General features: G+C 37.0%; 2 protein-coding genes across 3 annotated transcripts in view; one reads left to right on the forward strand and one right to left on the reverse strand.

Moving 5' to 3' along the window:
* Nucleotides 1-1,075: 1,075 nt before the first annotated feature.
* Nucleotides 1,076-10,461, forward strand: LOC139760377 (akirin-2-like). Of its 2 annotated transcripts, none has more exons than XM_071683481.1 (5): nucleotides 1,076-1,232; nucleotides 3,276-3,479; nucleotides 4,914-5,173; nucleotides 7,259-7,421; nucleotides 8,427-10,461. In XM_071683481.1, the coding sequence occupies exons 2-5, from the start codon at nucleotides 3,290-3,292 to the stop codon at nucleotides 8,435-8,437; spliced, it is 624 nt and encodes a 207-aa protein (XP_071539582.1). In that variant the 5' UTR covers nucleotides 1,076-1,232; nucleotides 3,276-3,289; the 3' UTR covers nucleotides 8,438-10,461. The 2 variants fall into 2 exon arrangements, with proteins under 2 accessions (XP_071539582.1, XP_071539583.1); XM_071683482.1 differs by having other exon boundaries at nucleotides 1,163-1,638.
* The window catches only part of LOC139760374 (uncharacterized), a 72,367-nt gene continuing 63,295 nt past the window's right edge, over nucleotides 5,185-14,256 (reverse strand). The window contains exon 17 of the mRNA XM_071683472.1: nucleotides 5,185-7,055. The gene's annotated coding sequence lies outside the window, so the exon portion shown is untranslated. The remainder of the gene's footprint in view (nucleotides 7,056-14,256) is intronic.

Genomic DNA, 14,256 nt, shown 5'->3' on the forward strand with positions numbered 1-14,256 from the left:
AATGGAAGGCAAGAGGGAAGAGATTGTCAACAGCATAGAATATAGCACCTCAAAACATAAAGGGAGGGGTCGCTGTATAAGAAAAGCCTCCTTGACACCCAAATGAACTGTACTTATTTTTAAAGAAGTGTGTTGAGATTTGCCATAACTAAGTTTGATACGGGGTTTTGTATGGACAGCCTGTTCTCGGGTGTGCCAGTACTGGCACAAGTTGGGTGTGTGTGCTTAGGGGTGCCATTACTGGCACACAGCGAGCCATGAGTATCTGTAGTGAATCTGAGGTGGACATGTGTGTGTTGTGTAAGATGCGATCAATTGCTTCTTCCCAAAACTAATTTATCTGAGCACTTAAAAGGTTTAAATTTTCAGTCTATACACATTACTCCTCTTAGTTTTAATAGTTTGCTGAGAATATGTTCAAGTAATAGGAGGAAGGTTACTTTCCTTACATCGATGTAGATATATATCCTTTGATGTAGGAGTACTTGACAGTAAAGTCTATCGTACGATATAAGCTAATGCTGAAATACTTTGTTTCTAATATTGTTTACCCTGAATCGTTACCGACAAGAAATTGAGAAGCCAGTGTTATCTATTTATCTATCGATATCTTTATCTATCTATCTATCTATCTATCTATCTATCTATCTATATATATATATATATATATATATATATATATATATATATATATATATATATATATATATGCAAAAATTAACGTGTATCAGCTGCAGAGAGTTTACTGTGAATGTGTTATTCTGTCATAAGGACGAGCGAGGAACTGGCATGTACTTAAAGGGATTTTATCGGACCACAGCAGAATACTACCAGTATTTTGAACTAAACTGCTTCTCCAAGCTCAGTGAATAATTTCCTTAAGCCAGGTCAGAAGGTGCAAAGTAGTTATATGGGATGAATATAGTCAAGAAGCGCAAGATCGACTGGGTTTCGTGGCAGGACCGGTCCTGATTGAAAATCGAACCTCAGCAGTAACGCCCATTTTATTTGGCTTAAACGTGGTCTATATTTGACATTATGAATATTTGATTTTCATACTTCAAATGAGATATCTTGTGAGCCCTTGATTTTGGAAGTGGAATAACATTTATCATGATGGAAAATTGAAAAGAACCATTGTGCTAGCACAAGTATCTGCCATTGTTTGGAAACGGCCATATTGAGTCCTCGTCACAGGGGATCGTCTTTGTAATTATTTTCAGGTAGCTCAGGTATGTTTAGGACACACGATTTTGCTGTGAAATACAGTGTTTCTTTACAGAAGTGCGTAGGGTAAAGGTAGTTCGTAATTTTTTCCGCGGCTAATTGGGATTTAGAGCTTTAACATGAAGGTCCTGCATCTTTTGAGTTACGATTACTGATTAAGTATCGCTTTTCTGAAATGGGAATTCGGAAGAACGAGGAAGTAATCACGAAATATACGTCTGCCAGGCACATCTGAGTGTTGTAGGTAGATAAGAAAGCAAGACAAATATGTGTACCGGAGGGAGGGCAGGTGACAGTACCTTTAGGGTGGCACGACGTACCCCATGATAGTACAAATTGTGTGGCAAATGTACTTTACGCCCAGCCGACTCTGCACTGTTGTAAGCAAGAATTGATTATTTTCCAAGTAAGGTAATGTACAATTATGTGAGAGTACTATTATAAAAATATTGTAAGTACTTCAGTAAACTTCTGTTCATATGCCAAAAAAAATTTAATGATAAATGGTAAAAGTGGATAATCTGGACTTTTATATTCATTAATTATTGATCCTCTCTCAATTATTAACTTAGATGGTCCTGAAGATTGTATATTTGTCATCACTGCTGCATTCAGTGGTGCCCATGCAACGTTGATAGGTGTTTCAACATTAGGATCAGTGTTTCCAGATTTATTATTTGTGTTTATTGAGCCTTCTTTTGAAAGTTCTTACATTTGGTCCAATTATTATGAGTTTTGAGAGATTATTCCACTGGTTGACTGGTTCATGATCAAAAGGATATTTCCTTATGTTTAGCATAAATCTTTTTTCTTTGTATATTGACTTGGGAACTGAATATAACTTTAGATTGTGAACAAGTCCTGGGTAAATGTTTTTTGTCAGCCCTCTTTAGGATGGTCATTTTTTTGATGTCCTTGCACAGAGTGCAACGACATTAGATAATAACATAAGGACACCTTAGAAGTCCATCCTTTTTATTTGCTATTTGCTAGAATTGGAGCAAAGTATTACAAATGAATTACACTTTCAACTCTACGTTTGTATTGTTTTTACCCCGCAGTTTCCCTCTTAATTCATAGCCCATCTCCCTTTATGAGAACTTTAAATTGATAGTGTTGGAGGTGCTACACCTAAATTTCCATGCTCCATGTGATTTCTGCACATTGCGAGGAATTTATTGGTGCCAATTTTGTGTAATTGTATAAAAAAAAAAATTATCCATATAGTAAAATTTTACTAAAATTCAAGTAACTTAATGTTGGTTATACAATTTTCCAGCATTGTTTTCTCCATATTATCAAGTTTGTTTTGTAAGCGGAGATGCAGCATTTTCTAAATTAGATTGACTTCAGCACTTCAAGGTGGGTTCTGTGTTGTCATTAATTATATGATGTACCTGGAGGAAAGAAAGCAGTGCAGTATCTCTGGGAAATGGAGTCAACTGAATTGCAAGGGAATAGCAGTAGTTAGTGAAATACACAAGTAATACTGTTGGAGACATAGGCGACTAATTAAAATTGATTATTTTAGACAATAGCAAACTGCTGGAAATCATCTGAAATTGAGAAGTATATTTTGAATTGTACTAGACTAACCTTGAAAGGTGGATATTGAGCCATGGCAGCAGCTTCCAGCAGCTAGGTCAACCAGTGACCCAGCTTATCAGCCTGGGCTTTGAGGATAGAAGGTCCCCAAAGACTACTCCAAGGTAACTTCAAGTGGCTTGTGGCTTCACAGAAAGCATTTTTTTTTTTTTTTATAATCATTACTGCTTTCAGTATTAATTACTATGTTGCATACTTTTGGGGTAGGTGAGAAAGAATGCTACCCATTTCTACAGCTCATAAAAAGTGACTATGAGAGGCAGGAGCAAGGAGCTAAAAATGATCCTCTCCTTTTTTGACTTTCCAGAAGAGAAACAGAGGAAGAAGCCAAATAAAAAGTTTACCTTGAAGGCTCAGTGATCTCATCCTGATGCTCCCTCACTAAAGGAAGAATAATTGTAATTAGGTATTTACTGTTTGGATAATGAATAGTATCATTACAGGGTATATATGAAAAATGGCATGTGTAACGCTGAAACGATCCCTGGAGTTTGATCCACTTCACCATGGAACTTGTACTCCACGTCCACACAAGAGACGACGATGTGTGCCTATGTGTGTGTCACCTCAGAGTGCTGCTGCAGCCACTGCTCGCCATACTGAGTCACAGTCACCATTTGCTGAAGTCACACCTACCCTTACTCCAGGTAACTATTGATGTGTTTGTTTGCTAACTAGAAACTTACATATTTTATAGACTGTTAACAATGGGTGAAATCTGGTAATGTCTTGCATCTGTCTATCCATTCATCTTTTTCTTCTGTATCTTGTTTCACTACAACTGGATGGGTCATACAGACATTATACATACACCTAAATCTTGACTACCCATTCTCACAACTTCTTCCTATGAGATATTGCTGACCTCTGCCTGTTCTGGGGAATTCAGATATTATCAAAGGTATGTGGCCTGAGTGATAAATAAAGCCCACAGAACTTTCGTTTACTTATACCTGACTCCCCATACAAACAAGTTTGTATTAAGATTATTAAAAGTTTGATTCTGTATTTGTTTTCTGTAGACTTTCCTATGTAATATGTGGAATCATGTATTCAACAGATTTCTTGAGTCTTCTAGCATATGTAGTACCATCTGGCAATTCCTCTCTTGAGTTTCAATCTCTACCACTTCTGTGACACAGAAGTATTAGACCATGTTGTTATCACTTATGTAGATGAGAAAGTTCTGGAGGAGAGTTCACAATATATGTGGAATTGAAGTAGATGGTTTGATTTTCCACTTTGCCTTGGAACTTACTTGAAATATGCTGTTATGAGCATATATAATGGAAGTAGAAATACCTGAAGTAATAGTGAAAGTGCATCAGGTATGTGTAATGTCATCATGGTTTGCATTTCTGAGGGTGAAGTATTTTGTGAATTGAATGCTATAGTTATTTTAAAGTTCAGATGGATGGATGTAGTTGAAGATGCCATATCAATCATATGCATATAATTCCCTTAGCAGAATTAGGTGGTGGGAATGTCAAAATTGAATGCAAGCACATTTCTTTATTTTTCACGTAAATGAACAAAAGCCTTTTTTTTTTTTTCATACTATTCACCATTTCCCGCATCAGAGGTTGTGCCAGGAACAAAGGACTGAGCTTTTGAGGGAATATTCTCACCTGGCCCCCTTCTCTGTTCCACCTTTTGGAAAATTAAAAATGAGAGGGGAGGATTATTGCAAAAAGAAGTTGAAAGTAGTCATGTAAGGGAGAAGAACTGGAAGTATTCTTGATGTTCTAGAAAATGAAAACAGAATTATGCATTGCACATAAGCTTTTAGGATTGTGTACATGTCAGCATTAACATTTGATGTATGAGAAATCTAGATTTCTTTGACCCAGAAAGATATCATTAAAATAAGAGCATGAGGGATGGATAAGACCAGAGTTGGAATTAGGATAGAGTGTTGTTGCAGTTAGCATTCCTGAGTGTGACGCATTCATAGGCCGCCCAGGGTCGAGTGCATAGGTTCGAATCCTGGTTGCATGCGGCAGTCGTTCTACGGTCAACCCAGCTGTTAAGCCTGTAGCTTATAACTGTTACATGCTGAACTGGGGGTATTATGTTCACAGAACAGATTGCACAGAATGTCCGAGAGGAGATCCGCAGGTTGAAACGCCGCAAGATCCTACAATGTGGAGAACGTAGTATGGAATACGAAGGTGGTTACGAGTCTCCAGCTTCCCCTCCTTCACCACCATCCCCTTCCTGCCCTACCTCACCATCACTATCACCTGCTCCTTCATCGACTACAGGAGTTCCATCTCTTCAGCACAATCACCACCACCAGTCATCTCTTGGCAAGGATAAGCCACTCTTCACATTCAGACAGGTACTTTATAAACTTTGGGTGACATTAAGGTTGTTTTAGTTTGGAGGATATATTACACAGGGAAAAAACTTTGAGGGTTGGTTGTAAATTTAATATTACACCCTTCCTCTTCTTTACACGGGGATGTGAGCATTATAAGGAAAACCCATGGAAAGCAAAGTTGTGCAAAACAAACGTAGGTTTGCATGGTTTAAGGGATAAAGCAATGTTTAGTTCATTGCATTTTCCCTGTGTTTGTTGATGCTTTTATATTGTATGGATTTCATTAAACTGTCCTGTTTTGATAATCCATGGTTTTATTATCAGATTTTTTAAGTTAATTATGTACTTTTCAAAATAATCAATTAAGGAATCTGGGTGCAGCTGTGCTACTTCACCTCTTATGTATGATGAATTATTTTTGTTGGGTCAAAACATCATTAGAAGCATATGCATGTAAAGCAGCCAAGGGAAACCTGGGAAAAGTCTGTGGGGCCTGATTTTTGATAGGGGACTGTTTTTATGCATTACATATTACAGTCAGAGAATGTGAGTGAGTGAATGAGGTCATTTCTTTATTCCAGGTGCTAGCTGTGTCAAGTTGCATTGAAGAATGCTTTTTAATGTTATGATCACACACTTAATCCAAAGTTATAAAGTGAGCAAATAAGTTAAAAGAGGCAATTTCTTCATATATGCCCGTACACAGTTATGCAGACCTTTTGCAAAAGAACCTTTTCCTTTCAGATTTAAATTCAGTTCATCCATTTATCAACTGCAAATGCAATCAGAGATCTAGCATGAATCATTCAAATATGAGAAATCAAAATCATTTTGTTTCATGTTCAAAAACAATTACATTTCTCAGCTATTAGTTCCTACACTTTTAAGACCTTTCCTAAAAATGAGCTATTGCAATGTTGACGATGATATTACTTATCATTAAAACACTTACAGGACTACTTGAATAATGCAGTGTAGGAAAATAATGTTCAATTCTGTGGATTAGCAGTTGGTAACACTTTACTACAACTCTATTGAGGCACCATTTGAAATGGTATCATTAGATATCTATAACATGGATTACAAGTGGACAAAAAACCCTAAGTATATGGAACTGTAAGCAAAAGAATCTGAGATCTTTCAAAGAGGATTAAAATATCGAGATTTGGGAGAAATGCTAAGGAGTGGCAACACTTCATTGATATGCTTATTGCTAATATAACCTGGGTGGGAAAAGACATGAGATACAAATTGATGTGAAGGACAGCCATTCTAGGTGAAAATTTATTCCCTTGAGATCTTGAATACTGGATTTCAGTCACCTAGACTACCGGAATCCATGGTTTTTGTTAAGTCTTAAAAGTAAAATCAAGTGGAACAAGTCAAAACCAGGTATCGGTTCTGTGGTTTCCCATCTCTTACAAGTACCTGATTAAGAAATATTTAAAATGATTTCCTTTCTGGGACTGAAAAAGTTATGATTTCTTACAATTGCTAGATGCAGTGGCAGCTCACAGTTATTTACTGGGTCAGATTTGGCCTGCAGGTCATATATTGCCCATCCGTGTTTTTAATGAAATACAGACTTATACTCTTAGAAATGAGTGTAAGCATTATAGCTAACACCTTCAAACAGCCAGATTGTAACCTTTTATATGAAGGTTCTGAGACGTAATGCTTACAGGCAAGAGAAAAATGTCTTCTAACATCTTTTAATTTGGAGTATTGGCTCATAGATTAGGATCTTTCAGAAAGGCAGTAATAAGCTAGTCACAGAATTAGGGTTAGTTCAACTGTTTACATCATTCTCTTCTACTCACAACTTGGTGGCCCATTCAGTTTTCCCAAATTACCAGACATGCGGTAGTTCTGCTTGCATCACATGTTCAATTATTTTGCTCTGTAGAAAGAAAAGTTAGAAAAGTGAGTCCAGTATGGCTACATTTGAGAATTTTACTTAAAAAACATATTAGGTTTGATAACAGTTAACCACAAGTAGACATACACAGCCCCAAGATATATAGTTTTGTTATTGATGTAAGAATTTCTATTATCACAATTGTTGATTTACATTATATGCTTAATAGTGATTTACTCATGCAGGTGAATCTGATCTGTGAGCAGCTATTGCGTGAACGTGAAGTGAACATCCGTGAGGAATATGACAAAGTTTTGGCATCCAAGCTTGCTGAACAATATGACTGCTTTGTACGATTTACGACAGATCAGATACAGCAGAGGCTCTCTCAAGCAGCCCTTCCCAGCTGTAAGTATCTTGATCTGTACTGCTGCTACTACTACTAAATTATGTGTATAACATTTTCATATACTTTGCATCAGTCTGTGGGGTCACTGTGTGTATTTCACCGTGACATGAGAAGTTAAGCAACATGCACCTGCCATGGTGACTGCTGAGGTAGTGTAGCACAAAAATTTTTCCCATGCCTACTAGAAAAGATGTAAAGAGTGGATTTGAGATGAAGCTGTATAAATTTTTGTTTATGAAAGGGAGCATAGGCTTGTCAAGGAACTTCTCACTTAAAAGGAGTCCATTTCTTTACCACTGGAACTGACTGACTGACATGACACAGAAAAAACATGACCCCCATCAAAAGTCATCTTAGGTGAAAGGAATGAAGTTAGAAAAAAAGAATATAGAAACTAATCAGGGCTTAGCAGGTGTTTGGAGTAAGTGGGAAAGACGGAAGAAGAAAATTTTACAGCTTAACTGTTTGAGGGAAGAAGGGGTTTTCATAGCATTCAACCCTCGAGTGTCTGGAGACTTCACACACAAATCTTGGGAAATAACAGTCAGACATGTGCCTTTGGTCCAAACCTTGGGGTTGGGAACACTGCATATTGTTCATGAGAATAGTGGCCAAGATAATACCTGTAGAACTGAGAGAGCAGCACCGTTGTAACAGACAGAGGGGGATGGTTGAAGAGATTAGATGCAAGGAGATTTAATGAGTAAGAAGACTTGATTCCACTGGTTAATAAGTGAAGGAGGACTGCAAATTTTTATTTTTCTATATATACGAATTACGAAAGCATCCTTATATTTTCTGTACTTCTTACTGATGTGTCTTCAATTAAAAAAAAATTCTAATATTCCTATACTCTGAATATCGAAAATCATTTGGCACCCTGTTTGATTCACCATTTTTTCTTTTTGTCACTACTCACTAAAAACAAACTGCCCCATTATTCCAAATATTTATATGAAAATCTTCATGGAAATTAGTAACTTATTCCTATTTTCTCTTTACAGATCTTTCTTAAGGATGAGACTGCTGTTTTGATATGGACTATGTGCCTTTGTAGGTACAAAGAATGAAAAAGTTGCTGGGAGTTTTTTTCCCTGGAAATGTTAACTTTGTACATAGGAAATATCTCAAGCTCTGGAAGGAATCCAAGTGTTCAGGAAGCAGCTGTAATAAATGGTTGCTGGATGAAATGGATATAAACCTCATTTCAGTTTTGACAGTGATTCTAAAGTGATGTGTTTGGTATGACAGTGTTAATCAGTATATCCATATCATTCAAAGCTGTATGTCAGTACAGTGGTCTTGGGTTAGCCAGGGCCTAAGTCACATACATAACAGCAGACAATGCAAGTTAGGAGGGACTTACACAGCAACCAGAAGTGGCAGCTTCAGTGACTAGCGCAAGTTAACTTGTGGTGCTCATTCTGTGTGGCATTCCTCAACTGTTGTGTGTACATACCTTCTAACCAGTCAGTTGCCTTTCACACTTTTCTTGCTGAGAATTGGGTACTTTGTGGGGTGAAACTCAACGAAGGAGCATACTTGATGGGTATTACAGGTATCTTAAAACCCATTTGCGAGAAGAGTTGTGATTGCATGTTTGAAGTTCATCTAGTACAGGAAGACAGTCTCAGCTGCAGTCACAATGCCTTTATGTGAATAAGAACCTAGGGTAGTGCTCCATATTGCCTGTTTATATGTTTGCATATTTTTTATTTTTGGCCAGCTTCTTGAGAAATTATATATTACTGATATATGTGACTTACTGTAGGTTCCTTAACCTTGTAAATTTATATTAGAAAGGAGATACCCTGGTAATGTCTTCCTGCATTAGAACCGTAAATAACTTGCCCCTCATATTTGAAGGGCAGTATTAACCCACCATACAAATAAATATTTCGCATATGCTGTTTTATTAGAGATCTGTTGTATGATAATTTACTTATGGGTGTTGTGTCTAATGTGGGTAATAAGTACTGTAGGCATAATAAGGTGATAGGTTCAAAGGGTTACATTCTGCTGTAGCAGGAAGAGCCTGCATTAAGTGAGAAAGGCTGTAGTGGTAGTTGCAATGAATCTTGACGTGATTGTTTCACTGTATGAATTTACAACTAGTGTAGGATAAGTTTTTTTTATAATGTACTGAGGCGTGACAGTCTCCAATCCTGTGTAAAGTGCACGTTTGAAAGCAGGACTTTGTATGCTGCATATTCATTGTCAAACATTGTTGAGGCAGTAAGTCTGCATTTATATGATACTTGGTGAAAATCTTGGTTACTTTTAGAAATCATTTAGTTGTTAGTGTATTTCATTTTCTTGATTTTTGATGTTTCATTCAAAAATAACATTGTTGTGCAGCAGTTCTATACTCCCTTCTTATGCTAGTGTCATATTTGTCATATCCTAGGTGTCATTTGCTATTGTATAAAACTACATCTTTTCAATGCAGTTAGCAATATAAAATTACAAGCAAATGATTTCTTGTATGAATCTATAACCTGTGAAAAATAACACTTGTAATCTTTGCTTCTCTGTCTGCCTCTTTTCTTTATATTCTATAGATATCCAACATTTGTTATTAGTTAGCTGGACATATTGTTGCATGAACTTTTTGAAGTAAGGAACAATTGTTTACTATTTATTTTCTTGTTCTCACTTTTTTACTGTACTTGTATTATTAAATATACTTGTTAATGGGAAAATATTGCATTTGCATTTTCATTTACATATCATTGTGTTGTTAGTTGTACTGGTTATGAAATGTTTGTTAAAGCCATCTCCACTAATTCTGGAATCCTCAAAATTTATTACAGGATTTCTAGACTGCCAATATTAATGATCCTATTAGTTTTTACTTTTTTCTGTTTGTTCATGACCCCCACCCATCCCACAGGGAAGGTATAAGGGGTGATAGGATATCACAGATGCATTAGCATCATATGTTCCCGGTTGATAGTGTGTCATGAAACGTACCAAACTACTGATAGTTGGCGATAGTTGATTGTATTTTTAAATAAATAAACGTTTCAAGGAAATTAATGGCAATCTGAATCAAATCATACATTTGTATAAATGTCCTTAATATCATTGATAATGACAACACTGCTTAAAACATCTAATATAAAATTGTTTTACAAAATATGAATATGACAAAAAAGTGTAGCTTGTCATAGATTAATAATTGTATTTAATTGTATTTTGCTAGGTAATTCTGACGGGATTGTTAAGCCTTCTGACAGAGGTGCCATATAGTACTTTATATTCCTTGTAGACAGAGTGTCTCTAAATATATTAAGTTATTAACAGTGACAATGTATAATAATGTTATCTGTAGACTCAGCATGAATGTATTAACTAATTTTCATTAAAGTTGTTTAAAATATATCAAAGCAAATCTATATAAAACTTGTAACTAATAGTTCTTAGAGTCTGATGGCAGAATATCAAATTACAGTAAAAGTATCTTTGGCAAGACACCCTTAATGTTACAGGCTTCGGATAAGGCCCCTTTCATGAAAGATTTCAGCTTTCTCACTTCTTAATTGTTTGTTTGTCAGATGCAAGTATGCATGAAAAACTTTAGTCTTGTGTAGGGTTTCACTTCTTTTTCATGTAGTCTTAAATGTGTCTGACAAAATAGCATTGTTTGCAGAGGACAACCACACTGTACCAAAATTTCGTCATTTCCAAGAATCCATAGGAAGCATGGACCTAAAGTTTTCTAAATTAAGGTAATTTCCCCTTTCTGTGTCCAGATATTCAGAAATTTATTATACTTAATTGCTGTCTCCCGCATTAGCGAGGTAGCACAAGGAAACAGATGAAAGAATGGCCCAACCCACCCACATACACATGTATATACATAAACGCCCACACATGCTTTTATACATACCTATACATTTCAATGCATACATACATATACATACACAGACATTTATTTATTTTATTACACTTAATTGCTGTCTCCCACGTTAGCAAGGAAACACAAAAGAATGGCCCAACCCACCCATATGCACATGTGTATACATACACATCCACACACGCACATATTCATACTTATACATTTCAATGTATACATATATATACATACACAGACATATACATATATACACATGTACATAATTCTTACTTGCTGCCTTTATTCATTCCCGTCGCCACCCTGCCACACATGAAATGACAACGGGGGAGGGAGAAAAGACAAAAAAAGGCCACATTCATTCACACTCAGTATCTAGCTGTTATGTGTAATGCACTGAAACCTCAGCTCCCTTTCCACATCCAAGCCCCACAAAACTTTCCATGGTTTACCCCAATGACAGCACGTCCACCCGTAATGCCACATCGTTCCAATTCACTCTATTTCTTGCATGCCTTTCAGACTCCTGTATGTTCAGGTCCCAGTTGTTCGAAGTCTTTTTCACTTCATCCTTCCCCCTCTAATTTGGTCTCCCACTTCTCGTCCCGTCTACCTCTGATACATATATCATCTTTGTCAATCTTTCTTCACTCATTCTCTCCATGTGACCAAACCATTTCAACATACCCTCTTCTGCTCTCTCAACCACACACTTTTTATTACCACACATCTTTCTTACCCTTTCATTACTTACTCGATCAAACCACCTCACACCACATATTGTCCTCAAACATTTCATTTCCAACACATCCACCCTCCGCAAAACCCTATCTATAGCCTGTGCCTCGTAACCTTATAACATTGTTGGAACCACTATTCCTTCAAACATAGCCATTTTTGCTCTCAGAGATAATATTCTCGCTTTCCACACATTCTTCAATGCTCCCAGAACCCTTGCCCCCTCCCCCACCCTGTGATTCACTTCCACTTCCAGGGTTCCATCCACTGTTAAATCCACTCCCAGATATCTAAAACACTTCACTTCCTCCTGTGTTTCTTCATTCAAACTTACCTACCAATTAACTTGTCCCTCAACCCTACTGAATCTAATAACCTTGCTCTTATTCACATTTACTCTCGGCTTTCTTCTTTCACACATTTTACCAAACTCAATCAGCAACTTTTGCAGTTTCTCACCTGAATCAGCCACCAGAGCTGTATCATTAGTGAACAAGAACTGACTCACTTCCCATGCCCTCTCATCCATCCACAACAGACTGCATACTTCCCCCCCCTCCCCCCTCTTCCCAAAACTCTTGCACTCATCTCCCTAACTACCCCATCCATAAACAAATTAAACAACCATGGAGACATCGCACCCCCCTGCCACGAACTGACATTCACTAGGGACCAATCACTTTCCTCTCTTCCTACTCATACACATGCCTTACATCCTTGATAAAAACTTTTCACTGCTTCTAGCAATTTACCTCCCACACCATATACTCCTTAATACCTTCCACAAAGCATCTCTATCAACCCTATCATATGCCTTCTCCAGATCCATAAATGCTACATACAAATCCATCTGTTTTTCTCATACAAATCCATCTGTTTTTCTAAGTATTTCTCACATACATTCTTCAAAGCAAACACCTGATCCACACATCCTCAACCTCTTCTGAAATCACACTGCTCTTACCGAATCTGATGCTCTTGTACATGTCTTTACCATCTCAATCGATACCCTCCCATATAATTTCCCAGGAATACTCAAACTTATACCTCTGTAATTTGAACATTCACCTTTATCCCCTTTGCCTTTGTACAATGACACTGTGCATGCATTCCCCCAATCCTCTGGCACTTCGCCATGAACCATACACACACTGAATATCCTTACCAACCAATCAACAACACAGTCACCCCCTTTATTAATGAATTCCACTGCAATACCATCCAAATCCACCAGCTTTCATCTTCTGCAAAGCTTTCATTACCTCTTCTGTGTTTATCAAACCATTCTCCCTGACCTTTTCACTTTGCACACCACTTCGACCAAAACGTCCTATGTCTGCCACTCTATCATCAAACACATTCAACAAACCTTCAAAATACTCACTGTATCTCCATACTTCACCACTACTTGTTATTACCTCCCCATTAGCCCCCTTCACTGATGTTCCCATTTGCTTTAATTATATTACTGACAGAGTCTACCTGATATTTAAAGATTATAAACAGTATGCTTGTCTCACCTGAAAAGCCACAAGTTGGCAGTGCCACATAAACAACTTATGTTACTTTACCTTCAATCTTTATCCATTAATGCCCTAGCAACTTCTTTTTCTTAAATGTAAAACACCTGCCAAATTTGACTTAAGAACATATTCTCATGTAAATATATTTTACCATAATCTAAACAGTATACAATTTTATTTATTTATACAAACCTAATCACCTTTCTTGGTTTAACACGGTAGCACCAGAAACATGCTAACTTCATGTCCACACTAGTGTCTACCTGTCCTGTGTATTGAACCCAAACCTTCCACTACCATAAACCACTAAGTCTTGCAGGATATTTACCAGTTTTGATAACTATTTCTTTCCCTACATTTTGAATCTTTGGAACACGCAGTTGCTTTGAGCCTCATTGATGAAATCGCATTTTGTCAGCATAAAAATGCAGTGCTTCATGAAAAACTATACAAAATGGATTTGTTAGGAATTGCAAAAATCTTCATTCACCCTCTCACCCAGGGGAAAAATATCACCAGCAAGCAATTGGCAGTCAGAATATCCTCACCTAAAATCCATGGAATCCTCTCCAGCTCGCTTGACAAGTGTATCATTCTCTTGGATTATAACTTCCTTGTACCATAATAATATTTTGTTTTTCAGCTTGGGTTCATCTGCCACATACTGTACATGGTCATACAGGCATTCATACATGAACCTTTTTTTTCATTTTACAT

This window comes from Panulirus ornatus, chromosome 36 (assembly GCF_036320965.1).
Source record: "Panulirus ornatus isolate Po-2019 chromosome 36, ASM3632096v1, whole genome shotgun sequence".
NCBI classification, from domain to species: domain Eukaryota; kingdom Metazoa; phylum Arthropoda; class Malacostraca; order Decapoda; family Palinuridae; genus Panulirus; species Panulirus ornatus.